This window comes from Podarcis raffonei, chromosome Z (assembly GCF_027172205.1).
Source record: "Podarcis raffonei isolate rPodRaf1 chromosome Z, rPodRaf1.pri, whole genome shotgun sequence".
In the NCBI taxonomy this organism is placed as follows: domain Eukaryota; kingdom Metazoa; phylum Chordata; class Lepidosauria; order Squamata; family Lacertidae; genus Podarcis; species Podarcis raffonei.
The window spans coordinates 48,362,829-48,384,817 of NC_070621.1; the positions used below are offsets into that span (position 1 = coordinate 48,362,829).

The 21,989-nt window shown below is 46.5% G+C and overlaps 1 protein-coding gene across 4 annotated transcripts in view; it reads right to left on the bottom strand.

Moving 5' to 3' along the window:
* The window catches only part of LRCH2 (leucine rich repeats and calponin homology domain containing 2), a 60,033-nt gene extending 39,608 nt beyond the window's left edge, over positions 1-20,425 (bottom strand). For 2 of the 4 annotated variants that reach the window (XM_053373379.1, XM_053373378.1), the window contains exon 1: positions 19,879-20,423. In XM_053373379.1, coding sequence (XP_053229354.1) covers positions 19,879-20,368 — 490 coding nt within the window. In that variant the 5' untranslated portion in view covers positions 20,369-20,423. Of the gene's footprint in view, positions 1-19,878 lie in introns of all 4 variants that reach the window. The other 2 variants (XM_053373377.1, XM_053373376.1) reach the window with 2 other exon arrangements.
* Between the last annotated feature and the right edge of the window lie 1,564 nt (positions 20,426-21,989).

A 21,989-nucleotide genomic window follows, 5' to 3' on the forward strand; every position in this document is an offset into this window, starting at 1 on the left:
GCCCTCCCTCCGACTCACTTTCCCTTGGAACTCCACTTCTCCCCCTGCTGGTTCCCTCCTCAGCTGAATGGTCTCTCTCACCCTCCGTGAGCCCTTTCACCTCCTGCGTCTCAGATGGCAGTTCCCTGACATCCACCTCCCCTCCAGGGCCCCCTTCACCCCCTTCCCTCCCCTCCTCTGCGGGAGGCGAGGGAGCAAAACCCCTGAAGGAACCTCCCTCATCTTCCGAAGTTTCGAACACTTCCCTCCACCTGTTGCTGTTTCCGGTTTCCAAGTACTCCTCCTCATCGGAGTCTGTTCCTTCTTCCAGCTCCGATTCCCTGAATCCTTCCAGTTCCTCCTCATCGTCGGTGGTGCCAAAGTACTCCCTCCAGAACCTCGCTACTGGCTGAGGTTTCCTGGGGAACCTTTGGTGGAATGTTTCGATCAAGATCTCGTCACGGACCTCCTCTGCCGTCACCCAGGTGTCTTCCGACTCCGGTTCCCCTTCCCACGCGACCAAATACTCCACCTGATTACCCTTCCACCTGGAGTCGATGATTTCCGCCACATGGTTGCTGCTTTCCCTTTCTTCTATGGCTGGCCCCCGTGTGGATACCCCTTCACCTTCCCCCCTATATGGTGACAGTAATGACCTGTGGAATACTGGGTGCAGTTTCATGTGGTTCGGTAACCGGAGTCTGAAAGCCACTGGGTTGACCTGTTGGATGACCTCAAATGGTCCCAATCTTTTGGGTCTCAATTTCTTGCAACCCCCCTTGAACGGCAACCCTTGGGTTGATAGCCAGACCTGACTCCCCACCCTAATGGTTTCACCTTCCCTTCTGCTCTTGTCTGCCTGCCTCTTATATTCTTCTTTGGCCCTTTCTAAGTTGAGTTGGAGTTGACGATGGATCGCTTCCATTTCTTCTACAAAATGTTCAGCGGCCGGGACACTCCATCTCTCCCCTCCTCCCCCTGGAAACGCCCTGGGGTGGCACCCATAATTAGCCAAAAAGGGGCTCATCCCGGTGGACACATTCTCTGCATTATTGTAAGCAAATTCCGCTAGCGCCAACCTTTCGACCCAATCATTCTCTCTGTCATTGACATAACACCTCAGGTATTGTTGGAGGATACCGTTTGCCCTCTCCGCCTGCCCATTGGTCTCAGGGTGCCTGGCAGTCGAAAAGTTGACCTCTACGTGCAACAAGCTCATAAGTTTCCTCCAGAATCTGGACGTGAACTGTTTCCCTCTGTCGGAGACCACCCTCAAGGGGGCGCCATGCAGCCTAAAAATATGTTCTACAAACAATTTCGCTGTCTCTTCCGCCGTGACTGCATGTGAGCAAGCTACAAAGTGACCCATCTTAGTTAACAGGTCTACTACGACTAGTATGGCGGTTTTCCCCTGGGATTTAGGCAGATCAGTCATAAAATCTATCGATACCGCCTCCCACGGTCGTTCTGGTGTGGGTAACGGTTCTAATAACCCCGCTGGCACCCGCCTTTCTCCTTTGGCTCTCTGGCATTGGTCACACCTTCTCACATACTCCCGTACATCCTCCCTCACCTTGGGCCACCAAAACTCCCTGGTCACCAACCACATGGTCTTGTGTTGCCCAAAATGCCCCGCTGTGGGGTTGTCGTGCAGCTGTTTGAGTACTCTCCCCCTCAATTCCCCTTCGGGTATATATAGTGCCCCTTTGTAATACAATGCCCCGTTTCTTTCTTCAAAACCTCCGGGGTCTTCTCCCTCTCTCCTTAAACCTCTGAGCTTATCCTGGGCGTATTCATCATTTACCGTTCCCTCTACCAGTTCTCTTTGCCCCACCCAGGCCGCCCCACACACCCAGTGGTCCTCTGGGATAATATGTCTCTCTTCAGGCGCTCCCTCCCCCTCCAAATATTCAGGTTTGCGTGAGAGAGCGTCCGCTCTGATGTTTTCTGGACCTGGCACATAGCAGATTTCAAAATGGAATTTGGAGAACTCCTGGGCCCACCTCACTTGTCGTTGGTTGAGCACTCGTGCCGTTCTCCAATACTCCAAATTCTTGTGGTCCGTACACACTTGCACCTTATGCTGTGCGCCAATTAGTAAATGTCTCCATCTCCGGAACGCTTCGTGAATGGCGAGTAGTTCTCGGTCATATACGGTGTAGTTCCTCTCGGATTTGTTCAGCTTACGCGAAAAGAAGGCACACAGTCTCCATTCCGACTTATTGCTCCCTGGCTGAAGCAGCACCGCCCCCACCGCCCGGTCTGAGGCATCAGTTTCCACTCTCATGGGTTTTTGTAAATCCACATGCAGGAGCTGTTCTTCCGAAGCGAATGCCCTTTTCAATTCCTCAAATGCTTGCTCCGCCTCCGCCGTCCAAACGAATTTCTTCTTGCTGCTTAGACAGTCCGTGATGGGAGCCGTTAAGTGGGCAAAGTTCTTGATGAATTTACGGTAAAAGTTCCCAAACCCTAAGAACCTTTGCACATCCTTTTTCGTTTTCGGTGTCTTCCATTCCAGCACCGCCTGGACCTTGCCTGGATCCATGGCTAATCCCTTGTCTGATAAGCGGTACCCCAGGAATTCCACCTCCTTGGTGTGAAACTGACACTTCTCCAATTTCACCCACAGCTGGTTTGCTTGCAGCTGGCTCAGCACTTCCCTGACATCCTTTACATGCTGCTCCTCATTCTCTGAATATATCAGCACGTCATCGAGGAAGGCCACGCAATTCTTGTAGAGCAAAGGTCCCAGGACATGGTTCATGAGCGATTGAAAACAGGCGGAGCCTGATTGCAATCCGAATGGCATGACTAAATATTCAAAAGCCCCCAAAGGGCTGAACATGGTGGTTTTCCATTCATCCCCTTTCCTTATTCGTATCAGGTTGTATGCCCCTCTCAGGTCCAGTTTCGTGAATATCTTTCCCTTCCTCACCCTGGTCAAAATGTCATCAATCCTGGGCATGGGGAAAGTCACTGGTTCTGACACGGCATTTAGCCGCCGGTAGTCCACTACAAGCCTGGGTTTATCCGTGTGTTTTTTTTGTCCACAAAAAACACTGGGCTCCCCCCCACCGCTCTGGACTCTCTGATGAAGCCCCTCTTCAGGTTTTTATCAATAAACTCCCTTAACTCCTGCATTTCCCTGTCTGACATGGCGTACAGCTTGCCCACGGGGAGCTGGGCCCCAGGGACCAGGTTAATTTGGCAGTCAAAGTCTCTATGCGGTGGTAGTTTATCTGCTTCCCTTTCGCTGAAGACCTTGCTCAGGTCAGCGTATTGTTTGGGCACCTTCCCTTTGTCCGCCACTTCCGTCCCTGCTAGAAAGGCTTTTGCCCCTTCTGGCACCTTTCCTTCTCTGCAGTGTTCCAGGCAATGTGCTGACCCAAAGGAGACCACTCTCTGATGCCAGCCCACTAGTGGGTCATGCAACGCTAGCCAGCTCATTCCCAAAATGATGGGAGCCCCTCCCAGGGTGGCCACATTGAACGCTATCCTTTCGGTGTGCCTGGCCACCCTCATAACCATTGGGACGGTCTGTAGGCTAACTTCTCCTCCCAACAGCTCCCTCCCATCGATAGTGGTCACCTGCAGGGGGTTGCTTAAAGGGAGTATCTGTATCTGGTGTTCAGCTGCAAACTCCTTACTCATAAAATTACAGGAGCTGCCTGAGTCCAACAGCGCCTTTGTCTTTAGTGGGTATCCGTTTGCCAGCTCTAGCAACACCTCTATTACTAGGGCTGGTCTTGGAGGTTCCGGAGTGGGCACTTTTACTGCTCCTTGGCCTGGCTGCAGTGCCCTGACGGTGGCAGCCAGGCGTTGGCTTTTACTGGCTCCTGGACTCCCTCCTCCTTTCCCCCAACAGCTCCCGCCATCCCTTGCCATTCCTTTCTTTGCGGGCAGACTCTGGCAAAGTGACCTGGCTGCTGGCAGAGATAACATTTCTTGGCGCTCTTTCCCTCCTTCTTCCTCCCTTCACTGGGATTTGAAACTGCGCGCGCGCGCGCTGTTCCAACTTCCATCGGCTCTCCTGGCGGGAAACTTGGCTCTGGAATCTCTGGAATGCGGAAATCCCTCCAACGCTCTCCTTTCCCCTCCCACTTCTCCAAGGCTCTTGCCTCCTGGCGCGCTCCAATGGTCAGCGCTGATTTGGTCAGCTGGTCCATAGACTCCGCCCTGGGCGCCCGGGAAAGTTCGTCTTTCACCGCCGAAGAAAGCCCCTCTTCAAATAGCATTTGAATGGGTTCCGCCGATAGGTCCCACCCCAATTTATGTATCAACATTGTAAACTCAGTCCAGTACTCACGAACCGATCGGCTACCCTGTTTGCAAGCCATCAATTGTCTGCGCACCAGTCCCTGTTCAATCTCGCTGGAAAACATCAAATCCATGGCGCGAAAAAACTTCCTCGTGTCCTTCAGCATTTCACTATTCCCTGCCATCAGGGGTCTAACCCAGTCTCTCGCCCCCCCTTCGAGATGGCCAATCACAAACGCCACTCGCGATGCCTCGTCGGGAAAGTCGTTAAACTGCAGTTCGAGAGCATACTGCATCTCTGTCCTAAAGGCTTGGTAGTTCCTGGGGTCCCCCCCAAACTTCTGCACCAATCCTGGCATCTTTCTTGCTAGTGTAGCGCCTTTTGCCTTTTCTGCATCCTGCGCCCTCCTTTCCTCTAGCCTCGCCGTTTGCAGTGCTAGCTGGACTTCCAACACCCTGTACCTTTCTTCCAGGCTTGGACCCTCTCCAGCTCCTCCTGCTCCCCCGGCTCCGGCTGGGTTGCTCATGATGCCTCTCTGCACAAGCTGCTTTCAGGGACTGTCCGATTGCTGTGATGGGATGGTGAGCTGCTTGTGCGTAAAATCCTAGTCCCTCAGAGTTTGGCTAAGTCCACAAACCTCTGTCTGTGACGGAGCTCCTTAAGCATGGCTCCATCAGTCGCTCGTTGAATCGGACAGTGGGCGTTTACGGAACTTCTTCCAGCATAAAAGCTCCTTAACGGAAACGCGTCTTCTGGACTCTCGGCGTGACAGTTTCCGGCGAGGAGTGGGTGCCCCTATAGGAGGTCCTGAAACCTCCCCACTGTTCTCGCTTGAAGTGTCTCTGAGCCCTCCCTCCGACTCACTTTCCCTTGGAACTCCACTTCTCCCCCTGCTGGTTCCCTCCTCAGCTGAATGGTCTCTCTCACCCTCCGTGAGCCCTTTCACCTCCTGCGTCTCAGATGGCAGTTCCCTGACAATACGTATCCATGTTCATTAACTGATGTGGTTAAACATGTGTTTTTTTTAGTTTTAGTACACATGAAAAACTTAAAACAAATCCTTATTTCCTGATGAATAGCCTTTGGACTATGATGTAGCTTAAATAAAAAACTATCTTTAGAAAGATTTTTCCTCCAAAAGCATTTTATTTTAAAAATCGGATTTAAATCAAAAAAATCTGATTTATATATATAAAAATCCAATTTTTAAAAAATAAAAATAAAAAATCATTGATTTTTATCTACCCTACTTCAAAGCCTTGGAGGTCCACCATCTCAGTGCTGTCTGAAGGCCAGTGCTCAAGCATATAAATTTTGCATCCCTCATTACAGGGGCAACCTCCCAACTGTATGCTTGAACAACCCTCAAAGTCGCCTCATGTGCACAGGAACACTAGCACCAATTTAGGACTGCATTCATTAATACAACCACGAAGCAGTACTTCCAGATGTGTGCATGTCTTCCCGTTTCCTCAATAAAACATATCCATGATGATAGATTGGGCAAGAGATGTAGGACATAACATAGTGTTTGAGGATTGGGAAAGATTGTGGAAGAAAGGGGTCAAGTTCACTGCATGCACAATGTTAAAGGAAAACATAATGAAAATGATGTATAGATGGTATCTGACCCCTGTTAAATTAGCAAAGATTTATCATAACTGTGATAATCTATGTTGGAAATGTAAAGAAAAAGAAGGTACCTTCTATCATATGTGGTGGACCTGCCCCAAGGTGAAAGACTTCTGGTAAAAGATTTATAATGAATTGGAAAAAAAGTTGAAATATACATTTATAAAGAAACCAGAGGCCTTTCTCCTTGGAATAACAGGTTTGGAATTGCCCAAGAAAGATGTTAAATTATTTTTGTATGCCACAACTGCTGCTCGAATCTTATTAGCTAAGAAGTGGAAAACGCAAGAACAGTGGAAGAATGGCAGATGAAGATGATGGATCTTTCAGAGCTAGCCGACATGACTGGAAGAGTCCATGACCAGAAGGAGGAGGAGTACCAGGAAAAATGTACGAAATTTAATGATTATTTAGTTAAATATGTTAAGTTAAACTAATTGTAAAAAGCTTGCAATTACCAGATAGACTTAGGATTTAAATATGTAACATGATGAATTAATATGTTTAATGCTGAATTGGAAAGAAAGAAAGATGTTAAGTGATTAAGTTAATTTTATAAGAATACTGATTTGGAAAACCGTTAAAATGATATGCATTGAAATTTAACCAGGGGGATACGAGGAAGTCACTTAACAATGTTAATAAGATTAGTTTTAATAAGGTTATGATTTATGTTTGTTTGTTTATAATTTTGTGAAAATCAATAAAATTTTTGAAAAAAATAAAATAAAACACATCCATGGAACACAAAAAATGGCAAGGGTTCATGTTCCACACAACACAATCTCTGGATTTACAATTAAAAAGCCTATCACTCAAATGGCAGCAAAAGTGTTGCACATTAGTAAGGTTAACGTTCTGACTGCTAAGGGGTTTGGAGTTTCAGAGCATGAACACACACACACGAATTATGTCAAAATATGCTGCTTGCTTATCACTCAAACTGAAAAGTTCCACTGTATATCTTTCCAAGTTGTCGAAGCCACAGATCAGGTTTGGGCCGCTAAAGAAATCCATTCAAACTGAAGGAAGAAAAGATATTGCTGCATTTAAGGTGGTCATCATAGATGTGCACTAAGGAGTATCCTGCTTTGCATATTGACCTACAGACCATATTCTTTTCGATACTAATCCTATCTTTCAGTTATTAAAAAACTTGCAAAATACTGAACATAGTGTAAATTCCAAGGAAGTCATCAAAGAGGGGTTTCTGTTCTTAAGCAGGTAGTTATGCCCTGCTGAATTCCATTTCTTGTAAAGCTTGGCTATTTGTCAAGTGATAATTAGCTTAGCCTAGAAATATGATCTGGCAATCTATATCAGAGTTTATATACTGCTCTAGCAAAGACTTGTTATGATGTAAAGCAAGTTTGCTATTCAGTTGCAGGGGAAAGGCAGAGGAGTGAGTTGAGGTGAAGTTTTACCCTTCCGGAAGAATCAATATGGTACTTTTTTATTCTTTTTAGATAAAGTCTTTTGAGGCTGCTACAGAAAAACAGTGCCACACACAGTTTGCTTACCTTGACTCCATTTCTTTGCTCTTTAAGGTAAAGGTAAAGGTACCCCTGCCCGTACGGGCCAGTCTTGACAGACTCTGGGGTTGTGCGCCCATCTCACTTAAGAGGCCAGGGGCCAGCGCTGTCCGAAGACACTTCCGGGTCACGTGGCCAGCGTGACAAAGCTGCATCTGGCGAGCCAGCGCAGCACACGGAAACGCCGTTTACCTTCCCGCCAGTAAGCGGTCCCTATTTATCTACTTGCACCTGGGGGTGCTTTCGAACTGCTAGGTTGGCAGGCGCTGGGACCGAGCAACGGGAGCGCACCCCACCGCGGGGATTCGAACCGCCGACCTTTCGATCGGCAAGCCCTAGGCGCTGAGGCTTTTACCCACAGTGCCACCCGCGTCCCTCTTTGCTCTTTAATGAGGGTTAAAAAGAACGCTCAAGAAAGAATCTTAAGTCACTAGTGGGTCTGGCAACCCTATTGAAGACTGCGCAGAAGACTGGTTATCCACAATAAGGGATGAGAGGCATGTACCTATCATTCCCCGAATCTGATATTTTAATGGTAAACAAATATAACTTGGTTCCAAACGAAGGGTAACAAGTCCTATTGAAAAGCTTCTATAGTATGAAAGGGTTGAAGTTTTTTCTGTTGTGAACCATCCCAGGATCGTCAGATGAAGGATGTTATGTTATACTATTACTGCTGCTACTACTACTACTACTACTACTAATAATAATAATAATAATAATAAAGTAGCTATACATTATAGTATGCCTGGCATTCATGGCTTCCTCATACTGCTGGAAGAAAGAGGAAGTTTTGGGCACAATTGTATAGTCTTTAGGAGAGCATCCTAGCAGTGTTCGAAATTCCTCAAGCGCCAGGTGTTTTGCAACTGGTGCAAGTCCAATTGTGACATGGAGATCTCTGGGTGCCAGGTTGGCAACTGACATCCCATCTGGCAGGCCCCTCCAGCTTTCTTAAGCAGGTAAGCAGAAGGGCTTATTTATAGCATTTATATCCCACCTATTCATCCAAGAAGTACAAGTTCACCCCGCTCCTTGGTTAAACCCTACAATGACCCTGTGAGGTTAAGATGCTGTGACTGGCCTAAGGTCAGCCAGTGAGCTTTATGACTGCATGGGGATTTGAACCCTAATTTCCCAGGTCTAAATCCAACACTCTAACAACTGCACCACACTGGGTACCTAGAGTACTTCTGCTATGGGGCAGCCATATAAATTTAGTAGGTAAATAAATAAATACGGAGAAAGCAAAATGTTACTTAGAGAAGGATCTGAAATATTCTCCTTGAAGCCTGAATTTGTTTTATTCTGGATTTTTTAATTTGATGTTTTTATGTGTTGTAAACTGCCTTGAGATTTTTTCTCTTTAAAATATAAAGCAGTATAGGAATGAAATTAATTATAGTAAGAAATTTCACTGGTGACCATAACCCAGGTTTAAGGTGCTGTTTGGCAATAGATATATGAATGATTTTCTAACACTCCACCATAGGAGCCATGGGATACTACAGATCTCACCCTCTTCAGGTAGAGAAGGGGATGCCCTTGGAAACTCATTTCCTGCCAACATGGAATGAACCATTGCTGGTGCTTCCCGGCATTTAGAGCTCCAATGGTGGAAAGGGCAAAAATGGGCCGTTTAGGATTGGGGTTCTAAATCCCTCTCATTCTCTCAAAATAGTCCTAGAATGTTGGGGAAGTATGTTGGCCCTGAGATCAACATACAGATTTTCCTCCTCATTAGCCCCAACAGGAATAAAATCTATTTAAAACAAAGAAAGGAACAGGGGAAGAATAAAAATTCCCTCCCCACAACTTCCACCTTGGTGGCAAGAGCCCGACAAGGTTTTGGATTTGGTGGTTCATCCACCTCCCACCCTCATCCCCGCTCTGGCTGGCTGGTTGTTTTTTCCTGCCTGTGCTGCAGTAGATTCTCATGGCATTTGGTGAACACTATGTTTGGGTCAAGAGGGCACTTTCAAACACAGACATTCTTGTAGCGGGAAGTACACAACTAAATCTGAGGCGTCTTGTCATCCAGCACTGTTCACTCCTAAAGAATTGGAAGAACTCACATTTGAAAAATCTGTCTATTTCTTTGCTGGCTTATCTACCCTGGACCAGAACAGAAGGACCTTGAATAATGATCTATTCTATGTGCTTATGCTTAGACTGAAGCCATAATAGTTCATTTGTTGACATCTGTCATTTTCACAATACTCAGTTGCAATGTCAGAGAAAGATATTAATTCATTTTCAAAGAAGGGAAATTATATTTTCTTGTTGCTAAGGGATAGGGCTTATGTTTCTATGTAAGGGGGGTGGGGGTGGGGAGATACTAGTATGTAAGCACCATGTCAGTGATTCAACTAATCTCAAGAAAAAGCCCATAATGCCAGGTTCTATTGTTGCTGTTACTGAAGGCATCTCCCTTGCACCAGCGCCAAAAACAGCATAAATTATATTTTATTGACAAATTTTATTGACATATTTACAAATTTGTCCAAACATAAATAATAAAATATGACTTAACTGACAAAAAGTGAATTATGGGGGGACTTAAATACAAAATATATCATTTAAAAATACATAATAATGAAGTGACTACAGTAAACCAGTTCTATGGATTCTTCAGTCAATCAACTTGGAAAACACAAATAATAGAAATGAACTAAAGGGTATTGCAATATACCATATTGCAATATATGTTGTGGGTATTTCTCTTTCATTTGTTTTTTCATTTGTATATTTAATAAAACTGTACCATACAGTATAAAGATTATACTGGTTTTCTTTCTCCCCTCTCTGAAAAAAACAATACTTAAGGGAATCTTACATACTTTTGGTTTGCTAGGCTATGCTCAAAATATGTCAAGAACCTTTGTAGTAAAACGCTGGCTATCACAAAAACATATTTGGCTTTTCCAAGTCCATGGTGTTGCTATGCCTAATCTTACAAAAAGAACATTACCACACCCAACGTTTTTATAGAAAGGCAACATGCCTCGGAAAGACCTTAGCAAAACTTCTTAGTGCTTCTAATAGGCACAATTCTGGCAAAAGTCTGTCTGGACATTATACCTAATATGGGCCATTATATCTAAGGAGGCTGATAATGGAACAGTTTATTTGCCAGTAATTTGCCAAAGAATACGAGTTAGAGAAACCAACTAAAAGACCCAGCAGAACATAATTAATGTGAACATTAATTCAACGGCTATTCAACATTAATTCAATGCTATTCAACGGCCACCAGCAGTCCGAATTCCATTACTATTTCAAATAAGGAGAAAGAATCTAAACAGAAAAGTATGCTTTGGGCCAGACGTGAGGATCCAGCCTTCTGGGGCACTAATTGTACTACTTCTCAGCAGATGAAAGTAAATCATGACTAAAGCCTTGGCCTTAATTGTTCACAAAGAGGAAGGAGGGTTTAAGGTCCACTGAACAAAGACATAAATGGATATTATTATTATTTTATTAATGCAGGGAGAAACATGTTCTATAACCTCAAAGTGTTCCTTTGAAAGATGGCACAAAACAACAAAAGGATGGCAGGACAGCAACTAAAGAGTACTTGCACAAAGCCCTGAAGGATGACTAATGTCATGAGAAAGAAAAGGGGAGTTGTTAATTCACCTGGGCTTCTTGGTAGCTTTTGATACGATTATCTGAGGTGGACTGGAAGTACTGCATGGTGCTGGTGGAAAACTGTATACAGTGGCACCTCGGGTGGTACCTCGGGTTAAGAACTTAATTCGTTCTAGAGGTCCGTTCTTAACCTGAAACTGTTCTTAACCTGAAGCACCACTTTAGCTAATGGGGCCTCCCACTGCCACCGTGCCACTGCCACACGATTTCTGTTCTCATCCTGAAGCAAAGTTCTTAACCTGAGGTACTATTTCTGGGTTAGCGGAGTCTGTAACCTGAAGCGTCTGTAACCTGAAGCGTCTGTATGTATGTGTATGTGTGTGTGTCCTCTACTCTGGGTCACTGAAGGGACTGTATACATGTGAAGGTAATAGATGGCTAATGAAAGACCCTGTGTGAGAGTCAGGGATTCTTTTTATTTCTGTTTTCATTTCTATCTAGATTTGTTTCTTGTATCTTATTGTACTATGAAAAAGCTTTAATAGAATTTTATGGGGAAAGAGAAAAAGAAAAGGGGGGGAGCAGTATAGATTAGTGGCCTTTAACTGTTGGGTTGGGATCACGACTGCAGGGTTAGGCAACCTAAGGCCCATGGGCCGGAAGCGGCCCATGGAGGCTGTTTAACCAGCCCAAGAGCCACCCCTGAACCGAGCCGCCTGCTCAGCAAGTCCCCGCACGCGGCGCTAAACTGGCATAGCGTGGCACAGGGACTCTCTTCTGTGGCTCCAGAAATCGCTTCTGCGCATGCCCAGACGCCGGAAATTGCATCTGTGCATGTCCACGGCACTGGAAATCGCTTCTGCACATGCCCAGCTAACGAAAATCACTTCTGCGCAGGTGCAATTTTTGGCATCTGGGCATGCATAGAAGCGATATCTGGCGCCACAGCCATGCGCAGATGCGATTTCCCGCGTCAAGCTGCACCGGTCCGGCCCATGGAAGATCTCCGCGGGAATGATCCGGCCCATGCCCGGTAAGCCTTGCCGACCCCTGCACTACTGCATCACGGCCTGATTTAAAGAGAGTCACAACAGCACTACCATCATGCAAATAAATGGCAGAGGGTCTCCAAATACATGTTTGGTTTGAAGAAGATTCCTAAGTTTGAAAAAGTTAAAGACTACAGATCTAGTTTATCTCTGAAGCTGCTGCTGAATACAGTGTAAGCATGGAATTTAGTCTGTTTTTTGTGTGGTTTTCGTAATGGCAGGAGTCCAGATTTTTCTTCTCATATGGTTGCGGCTTACCCCCATTCTTTTGCATGTTCCAGAGTGAAAAGAAATTACTTAAGATTATTTATTTAACAATTATATAGTTTGCTATTGATAGCTGACAAGACTGAGGGTAACTAGTCAAGTGTCTGCAGCACTGAAGAGGATTCCAAGCCTCAAAATCCCATGACTGCCATACAAGGCTCTGAAGAGGTTTATTTGAACTTATTTCTCCTGGCACATCACACAAGCAGGGCAATTCTCCAGACAAAAAGCAAATGAAATAACTTTCAAGTTTTGGCATCCAAAACATGCAAGATGCATCGTTAAATTATATTTCACCACTTCATTTCAAGAGCCCTCTAACCATGGGCAGCCCAAGCTACATTTTGCTCCTTGCGCCCTAAGCCAACATCGCCCACGCATCACATTTTTTCTCTTTGCAATTATGAATGTTATAAGCCTAGTTTTAAAAAGCAGTACTCAGGAAGCCACATTCTATTCCTGTTAAACAAGAAACAGGGAGAAGATGAACTCAGTGATCTGCCTGTATAATAAGCTGAGGCTTTCACATTCTGCTGGACTCTACCTTAGGGATTTATGCCCTATTTTAATAAAAATGTATTCATGAAATATGGAATATCCTGGGAAAATTCAGGGGAAAGATGCACACCCTTCTCACAACAGAGCACAGTGTCATTTGTTCTCCACAACTGAACCAGGGAGTGACCCCGTGACCTAATATGAGCCTTGCTCCACAACTTCTCCTGCAGAACCAGGGAGTGACCCCGTTATGAAATACATATAGTGACCTAATATGAGCCTTGTGTCCACATATTCTGTTCTTTTGCCAACTCAACCCTCCTCAGCATACTGTGATTAATCCAGGAAGTCTTTAATCAAAAATCAGCATCCCGTTATGTCCAAGTCAGGAAACTATGCTTGCCAAGATAGAACAAGCCAAGATCTTTAACCAGCTTCAATCCTGACACTTCTGCCTTTTAAAAGATTATAAACCCTTATTTGTTGCTGTTACTTTGCTGAGCCTGATGTGTCAGGTTAAAAGTCAAAGATAATAATATTCTGCAATTATTTCATACTTTAAAAAGTATTTGGGATGTGCTATTGGTCCAGAAAACAAAACCAACCATGTTACTGACATGCACCAATGGGAGCATGTTATACCTATGTTGCAACACCTGCACTGGTTGCCCATTTTCTTCTGGGCACCCTTAAAAGTGGTTGTGACTACTTTAGAAACCCTATATGGCCTGGGTCCAGGAAAATTGATAATATACCTATTCCCTTATCATTCTACGCTCTTCCTAAGATCAGAAAGAGATGCCCTTCTCTGTGTCCCTCCTACTTGGCCTTGTGAAACTCCTAGGCCAACCCTTTCCTAGGCTGTCTTTTGCCAAGTTTTTGTAAGCTAAGTATCTACTAATTTATTTAATAGCAGTTTCATATATGCTCTCAACTCTTTCTATATTTTTAGTGTATCTTACAGTTAACTTATGTAAAACAAAATTTGTAATTATCTAATGTGATTATTAAAGTACATTTTCTACTACTGCAATAAAGTTTCTGGGGTTGTTGTTTTTTAAAAAAATTATCAATTTGACCAATCAATCAAATCTTTTTGGTCAACAAAATGCCCAATCCTGCCACTCCACAACAAAGTTGAACTAGTACAAATCAAAGGGTGTGATCCTAACCTAGGTTGCTGAGGGTGGAGGGAGGCTTAAATGAACATCGGAACCACAGCTATACCTACAGCCTTGTCACACACACACGGGGGTTGCAAATTGCTGGGCTAGCTTGGAGCTGGCGCAGCAATGGTCCCTGAATCAGCCCAATGTGACAACAGCAGGACCAGCTCAGGAACCAGCAGAGAACCTGCCAATGGCACTTCTGCTTATGCAGCACAAGAAAGCGTTCCATGCTGGCTGAGTTACACTGGCAACAACCTGCAGGCAGAGGCTAGAAGAGCAGGGCAGGATTATTCTGCCCAATCCGAAGTACAAATGCCACCCCCACCCTCAAAGAGGGTTTGGACTGCTGTACCCTACATTATAAAATGGTAGGTGAAACACTTGAAACTTTCGTAACTCAAGAGTATTGAAGCTTGAAAGGTAAAACAGCAGCTCCTTGAAGGTAAAGCAGCCTACACTGAATACAACCAAGAAACCAGGGTGGACATTTTATTGCTGCTTTCAAATTTGCTCCCTGCCCCTGCACTTGCTTTCTCTGACAAAGAGCTTTAAACAAAATTTTGTGAGATTTTGACTGAGAGGGCCTCATTAATATAAATTTCATTACATTTTCTTACTTTAACACTGCTAAAGCCAGGTAAAATCAATCAATCGTTTTATTTGTAAGCCGTCTTTCCAAATTTTAGACTATACTCAATATATTCAAAATAACGTAACTACCAACAAACAAAAGTAGTCATAAATATATAATCAAAAAGTACACAACCAAACTGGACCAATTCCACATAAACCATAAGATCCAAAATAAAGATCCAAAAAAAAAATAACAGCAACAACAGCAATAGCCCCCTCCCAACAAAATCCTAAACAATTCTCTAGCCCGTGGGTAGGCAAACTAAGGCCCGAGGGCCGGATCCGGCCCAATTGCCTTCTAAATCCGGTCCGCGGACAGTCCAGGAATCAGTGTGTTTTTACATAAGTAGAATGTGTCCTTTTATTTAAAATGCATTTCTTGATTATTTGTGTGGCATTGGAATTTTTTCTTTTCCCCCCTTCAAATTATAGTCCGCCCCCACCCCCAAGGCTTGAGGGACACTGGACTGGCCCCCTGCTTAAAAAGTTTGCTGACTCCTGCTCTAGCCCAAGATTCTGTTCGGCAGTCTCAGCTTTCATAGCTGGAGTCATTCAGGGCCCCACCCTCCCAGGCCAGGAAAGGCTTGCAAGACAGGGAGCAAGCCTTCAAGGACTCACTGTCAAGATGGTCTTTGATTTTAAAAAAGCAGATTATCACTTCCTGATATGTTAACTGTACATGATTAAGATGTCACTGTCTACATGCATTGTTGTATAAAGATAAATTAGTAATGAGGCACCTTAAAACCTAACAAATTTATTGAGGAATAATAGCTTTCATGGACCACGGCAAGAGTAGGGATCTTTCCGCAGAGGCCATTTTGACAGGTAGGTGACCCCAGCTACCTGTCAATTCCCTGAATGTCACTATTATGTCAGATGAAGTTTTTCTTTGATGGTAGGGCAAAGACACAAAGCTTTGTAAGTGCCATGAACCAGCTGATCAGCAGTGCCTGCCAACTTCGCTTTAAGTAGGGAGCAGGGTCCTTACCTGCCCCACACCTGGCCTCATATATGACATCAGGTGCAGGGTAGGAGAGCATGAATTGCAGGGGGCGTCTTGCAGATCAAATAACGACCCTGACTATATCTAATTAGGCCCACAGGCCAGAGATTCCCCTAGAGTCCACACAAAGCTGGGAGGATTGAAAATAGCAAGGAAATGAAATGCAGAAAGTACTAACAGTGATAATGTTATTAACAGCAGTTATTCACAAACCACCTATTATTAATACTAAACATCTTGGCATATTAACTATGTATGTGCCAAGTTAATGAACTTCTTTAGGGGACCTAAGCTTTGCTATATGACAGACATTTTATACAGAAGATCTTTATATTGAAGAATACTGATAGCACTATATATAGTAATGATCTTAGTGTGTTCAATATACTTAAGTAGAATCTGTTTATAGGCAGGAGACATTCATTAATTTTATCTCTTGCTTTAATTGTACTGTTTCTAAGGCAACTAAAATTTATATGCAATGGGTAAACAAACTTAAAAGTTATTACTGCAAAATACAGTGGTACCTCGCAAGACGAATGCCTCGCAAAACGGAAAACTCGCAAGAAGAAAGAGTTTTCCGTTTTTCGAGGTGCTTCGCCAGACGAATTTCCCTATGGGCTTCCTTCGCAAGATGAAAGCCCATAGGGAAATCTCCGGGGACAGCGGGGAAGCGCAGCGCGTCTTCCCCACTGTCCTCGGACCTCCTCCGAAGGCTGGCGGTGGGGCGGAGAGACCTTCTCCCCCCTGCCAGCCTTCGGAAGGCTGCTCCGAAGGCTGCTCCGAAGGCTGGCAGTGGGGCGGAGAGACCTCCTCCCGCCGCCAGCCTTCGGAAGGCTCCTCCGAAGGCTGGCGGTGGGGCGGAGAGACCTCCTCCCCCCGCCAGCCTTCGGATGGCTGTTCTGAAGGCTGGCGGTGGGGCGGAGAGCCCTTCTCCTCACCGCAAGCCCCGCAAGCGGTTTCCATAGGAACGCATTAATTGATTTTCAATGCATTCCTATGGGAAACCATGCTTCGCAAGACAAAAAGCTCGCAAGAAGAAAAAACTCGCAGAACAAATTAATTTCATCTTGCGAGGTACCACTGTACTGTCCAATTTCACATCTGCCCTTCCAGATTTTCTCCTTCCAATAAATAGAGAACTTAACAGAGATCCAAAATGCAGCCGTCAACAGAGATTAATGGAGAATGAGGACTCAACAGTGACCATGGGATCACAGAATAGTCACAAGTGCTGTAGTCTTGCATCCAGAATGATAAATCAATTATCTAACTCTGCACTCTAAGCCACCATCTCAATCTCCAAGCTATCATTAATGTTCAGTTTTGAGAAATGGAAGAATACCAAGCAAGATTTCATAAATGTTTACAGCTCTGATGGATAGTCCTACAAGACTACTCCTGAAGCTTATGAATCCCATTAAATTTACATTGGTCCCAAGAGTGCCTCAAATAAGAACTCTGCATTATAATTTAATAAGTATCTATATATAGCCAATATGCTGCTTTGCTTGTATTTATAAACAAAACCACAGCATGTGTATTTCTTAATGTTCTAGAAGCATTGTAGCATTGTACCTCTCTGGATTAGCATATTTAAACATCAAGCCAGTGCTCCAGTCAAACAAATCATTTATAAAAGAAGCAACCCATTAAAAGCAGTCACTTGTATCTGACATTCCACACTCAAGACACTAATCTGTCATGATTCTCCTACAATCACACCTATCGTCCAGCTTCTTTTTTCTCTTGCAAGTCTAACCAACTAACCTAATCCCTATTATGCTAATTCCCCAACCCTTCTCTCAACCTATCCTTGTGCCTCAAAGCTTCACCTTGCAACTGCAGTGCACCCAGTTCCTATCCCATTTACACACACGTGAGCGCGTGCACACACACACACACACAGAGAGAGAGAGAGAGAGAGAGAGAGGGAGAGAGAGAGAGAGAAAATCTCTCTCTGGCAAAGTCTGACTTGCAATCTATCTCACTGTAGCATCCCTGTAGCAAATCTGTAGGATTTTGGATTAACCCTAGCCTTAATCCACAAAGTACCAGGTTTTTCTCTCCCATGAAAACCCATCCCCCACCCACTCCCACACACCTTCTACAAAAGAATATCAACCCACCCCACAGCCTCTCCATCTTGTGCTGCTACAATGAACTTCTTCTCAAATGCTCTGCGACATTTCAGGCCAGCCCTCCTTCTGGCAGCAAGCTGCACTCCTCTTTTTTCCTCTCTACCCCCAAATCCATTATCGCATTCCCCACACATACTTCTCAATGCAGCCCCATCCCCCTGCCCTGTGCTTCAAAAGTGCAGCTCTAATCCCAACAACATACCACAAGCTGTACAATATCTTGCTCCACTCTCAATCCAACCTTGTCCTCACATCCCCACAATGTCACCCCGCCACACACACCTTGTCTCCCTGCAACAATGCCAGCCCCGCAGGTATGCTCCTGCCTCCCACTGCAGCTCTATCAGCAGGGCAGGCCTAACCTAACAGACCAACATCCTACATGGTACCTTTGTGATAGATTTTAAATTGCTCCAAACCATCTCCTGAAAAGTAAACAAATAAACTAGGCCCCTAGCCCTGTAATCCAGCCACATGCTAATCCTGTCACCCTTGCCTCATACTCAGTCACAGAAAGGCAGCTTTGACCTTGCTCCCCAAAACACCACTTTTCTCAAGTCAGCATCCATTACTCAACCCCCTCTCTCTTTAACTTCTTCTCCTGAAGAGAGAAATGGATTCCCCTTTTCAAGCTTCCTCCCCACCCTTGGCAGCACAGCCCTCTGCCACCCTAGTTTCTTCTCCTGCAGAAGCAAACAATAAAGCCAATTCAGCCCCCCTCCCCTTCATACGCTGCTCCTTCCCCAAGCATCCCCATCCTTGCACATAGCACCCTCCTCCTCATGGGGCCTGGATCTTCCCCAGCCCCCCTACTTGCAACTACTCCCCCCTTGTCACCTTCACCTTCCTCAGCAGCGGCCGCCTCTCCCTTAATGTACACAAGCCTCCTCCCACTTCCCCTTTTCCACCTCCAGCAACATTTTCTGCAACCAGCTCTAGCTGCCCCCATAGCAAACCCCTAAATCACAAATACCATTTCTGAAGCCTGTACCCTTTTATACAAACCCTGCTTCCATCTTCACTCATTCACACACAAACACACACCATTTCCATTCCTTTCCATCCTTCCTTTTTTGCGATCCCCTCTCCTTGCATGCAGGCACCTCTCCAACCGCAAGCCCCCAACTCTTCTCCCTTCAACTCTTCTTTTTTATCTTTCCCTCATGTCTGATGCATCCTCTTCATTGACTGATTGCATTTACAGTGGTACCTCAGGTTATGTACTTAATTCGTTCTGGAGGTCTGTTCTTAACCTGAAACTGTTCTTAACCTGAAGCACCACTTTAGCTAATGGGGCCTCCCGCTGCCGCTGCGCTGCGGCGTCGCAATTTCTGTTCTCATCCTGAAGCAAAGTTCTTAACCTGAGGTACTATTTCTGGGTTAGCGGAGTCTGTAACCTGAAGTGTCTGTAATCTGAAGCGTCTGTAACGCGAGGTACCACTGTAAAGCCCACCTTTCCCCCAGCAAGCTCAAAGTGGCATACATTCATTCATTCATTATTTGGAGCACTTGCACCCCCAATTCGTCTGCCAAAAAAGGCTACCAGAGCAGCTTACATACATGAAGTCAAAACAAGACGCTCTCTACCTGCAGGCTTACATTCTAACAAACAAACGAACAAAAATACAGCATACAGGGGGGGGGGAAGGAGGGAAGAGGGAAATGAAACACAAGAAAACTCCAATGTGGCACTGAGGAAGCCTGGTGGAATGACTGCCCTCAGATGACAGCTGAGTGCAGTGCTCTCCTCCTCCCCATTTTACAACCTCGCAACCCTGCGAGGCAGGTGAGGCTGAGTGACTGGCCCAAAATAAGCCCACCCCACGGCGACCCCCACTCCATGCAACGACCGACACCCCCCACTCCCACATCCGTCACCTTCTTCTCCCCCCCCTTCCTTCCCGCTGGCTCCTCTTCTTCGTGTCCCCCCTCCATTCCACCCATCCATTCATCCGAAAACTGCCCCTCCCCTCGCACCCCTCACTCCGCCGCCCACCCTTCCCGCGCCCTTCTCCTGCGCGCCCCTTCTGCCAAGGGACACCCCCTGCCCAAGAGAGAGCCCTGATCCCCTCTCTCTCACGCACAGACCTCGCCCCCACCCCGCCCCACCTGTCTTTCCTCACCGGCCTGGGTGGTGTCGCTGAGGTCGTAGGCGGCGGCCCCGGGCGCTGCTCCGGAGGCTTGCGGGAACTCCCGGAGCTTCCTGCCGCTGAGGCAGAGGATGCCGGAGCTGCCGGCTTCCTCCAGGGCCTTTTCCAGGCTGCGGCCCGAGGGAGGCGCCGGGGAGGACGACGACGAAGACGACGCGGACGACGAGGCGCCGCCGCCGCCCGAAGCGCCTCCGCCGCCCGCCGCCCAGGCCGGCCCCGTGCCCGGGTACGAGAGCGTGAGGTGCGCCGGCAGCCCGAAGAAGCCCGAGCCCGGCAGGCCCAACTCCGAGCAGGGCGGCGGCGGCGGCGGAGGGAGAGGCAGCGGCGGGGGCGGCGGGGGAAGGGGCGGCAGGGACAGCGGGGACGAGGGCGGAGGGCCGGAGGGGCCCGAGCTGGGCCCGGAGCCCCCTGCTCCGCCGCCGCCACCTCCTCCCGTGGTGCCTCCGCCTTGCCCGGCCGCCATCGATGCCGCTGAGGAGAACCGACGCCGCGCGACCCACAATAATAACAAACGGCGGCAGGAGGGAGCAGCGTCGGCGCGGGTACTGCGCAGGCGCCGGGGAGGGGCCGGGCGGCGCGAGAGAGAGCAGGCGGGGGGGGGGAAGGGGGCGGGAGCGTCTCCGCCTGTCTGAGGCGGGAACGGGCGGGCGCGAGGCGAGGCCGTTTTCTCCTCAGGAGGCGCCTCAGGGATTCAGGGGCGGCCTCCCGATTCTGCCGTCAGAACATCTGAGGAGCCGGGCCGAGGGGTCTTAGGGGGGCCCCGTTAAAATATATGGGGGGGCGCAAGTTGACGGGCATTGCCATTCAGAGGGTGGGTGTACACGCCACCTCATGTCATCAGGGAGGGGCTCACCTGACCCGCCCCCACTCCCCCGTAGCTGCTGAGGTCCTCTCACAAATTCCCCCAAAACAAGTTAGAGATGAGCTTGGGGTATCTCCAAATCTGGGAGAGCTGTGTACAGCTATTAACCAAATGAAGAACAACAAAGACAGCAGACCTGATGGGATACCTGCCAAAGTCTTCAAAGTGGGCGGAATTGAATTTACACAACTTCACAAGCTCATCGAAATAATCTAGGAAAGAGAGGAAATCCCAGCAGACTTTAGAGATGCCACAATTACCAATCTCTTTTTTAAAAAGGTGACAGAACTGATTGTGGAAGCTGTCGAGGCATCTCTATTAGCTGCGGCCTGCAAAATTCTTGCAAGGATCTTAGCAAACCTTCTCGTAACAATATCCAAGGTGACCTTTCCTGAATCCCAAAATGGTTTTCGGCCTTCTAGGGGGACAGCGGACATGATTTTCACCACTCGACAGCTTCAAGAAAAATGCAGAGAGCAAAACCAACCGCTGTATATGGTGTTTATTGACCTGACTAAGGCTTTCGACACTGTAAATTGTAATGCCCTGTGGACTGTCCTTCTGAAAATTGGCTGCCCAGATAAATTTGTAAACATCATTCAGCTCCTCCATGATAATATGACAGCAACAATTGCAGATAACAATGGCTCTCAAAGTGAACCATTCACAGTGGGATCAGGTGTTAAACAGAGTTGTGTTATTGCCCCAACTCTATTCATTATTTTCATTGCCATGATCCCACACTTTGTCGAAGGGAAACTCCCCACAGGAGTAGAAATCATATATTGAACAGATGGAAAGCTCTTCAGGCTGAGCAGGCTGAAAGCAAAGAGTAAGATTACCATAACTTCTGTCATAGAACTTCAGTATGCTGATGACAGCGTAGTGTGCGCACGCTCAGTGGATGGCCTCCAAACCATCCAAAATATCTTTGCAGAAGCTTACAAAAAGCTTGGCCTATCACTCAACATCCAGAGTGATGCACCAACAAGTGCAAAATAACCCCTCTGCAGCGCTACAAATCCAACTCAATGGTAACGTTGGAAAATGTGGATCACTTCTCCTACCTAGGTAGTTATATTTCCACAAGGGCCAACATTGATGCTGAAATCCAGCGTCACCTGAGCTCTGTGAGTGTGGCTTTCTCCCAATTGAAGTGCAGAGTGTTTGGGGACCGGGACATTTGCAGGGAAAGCAAAATGCTTGTTTACATATTTATTGT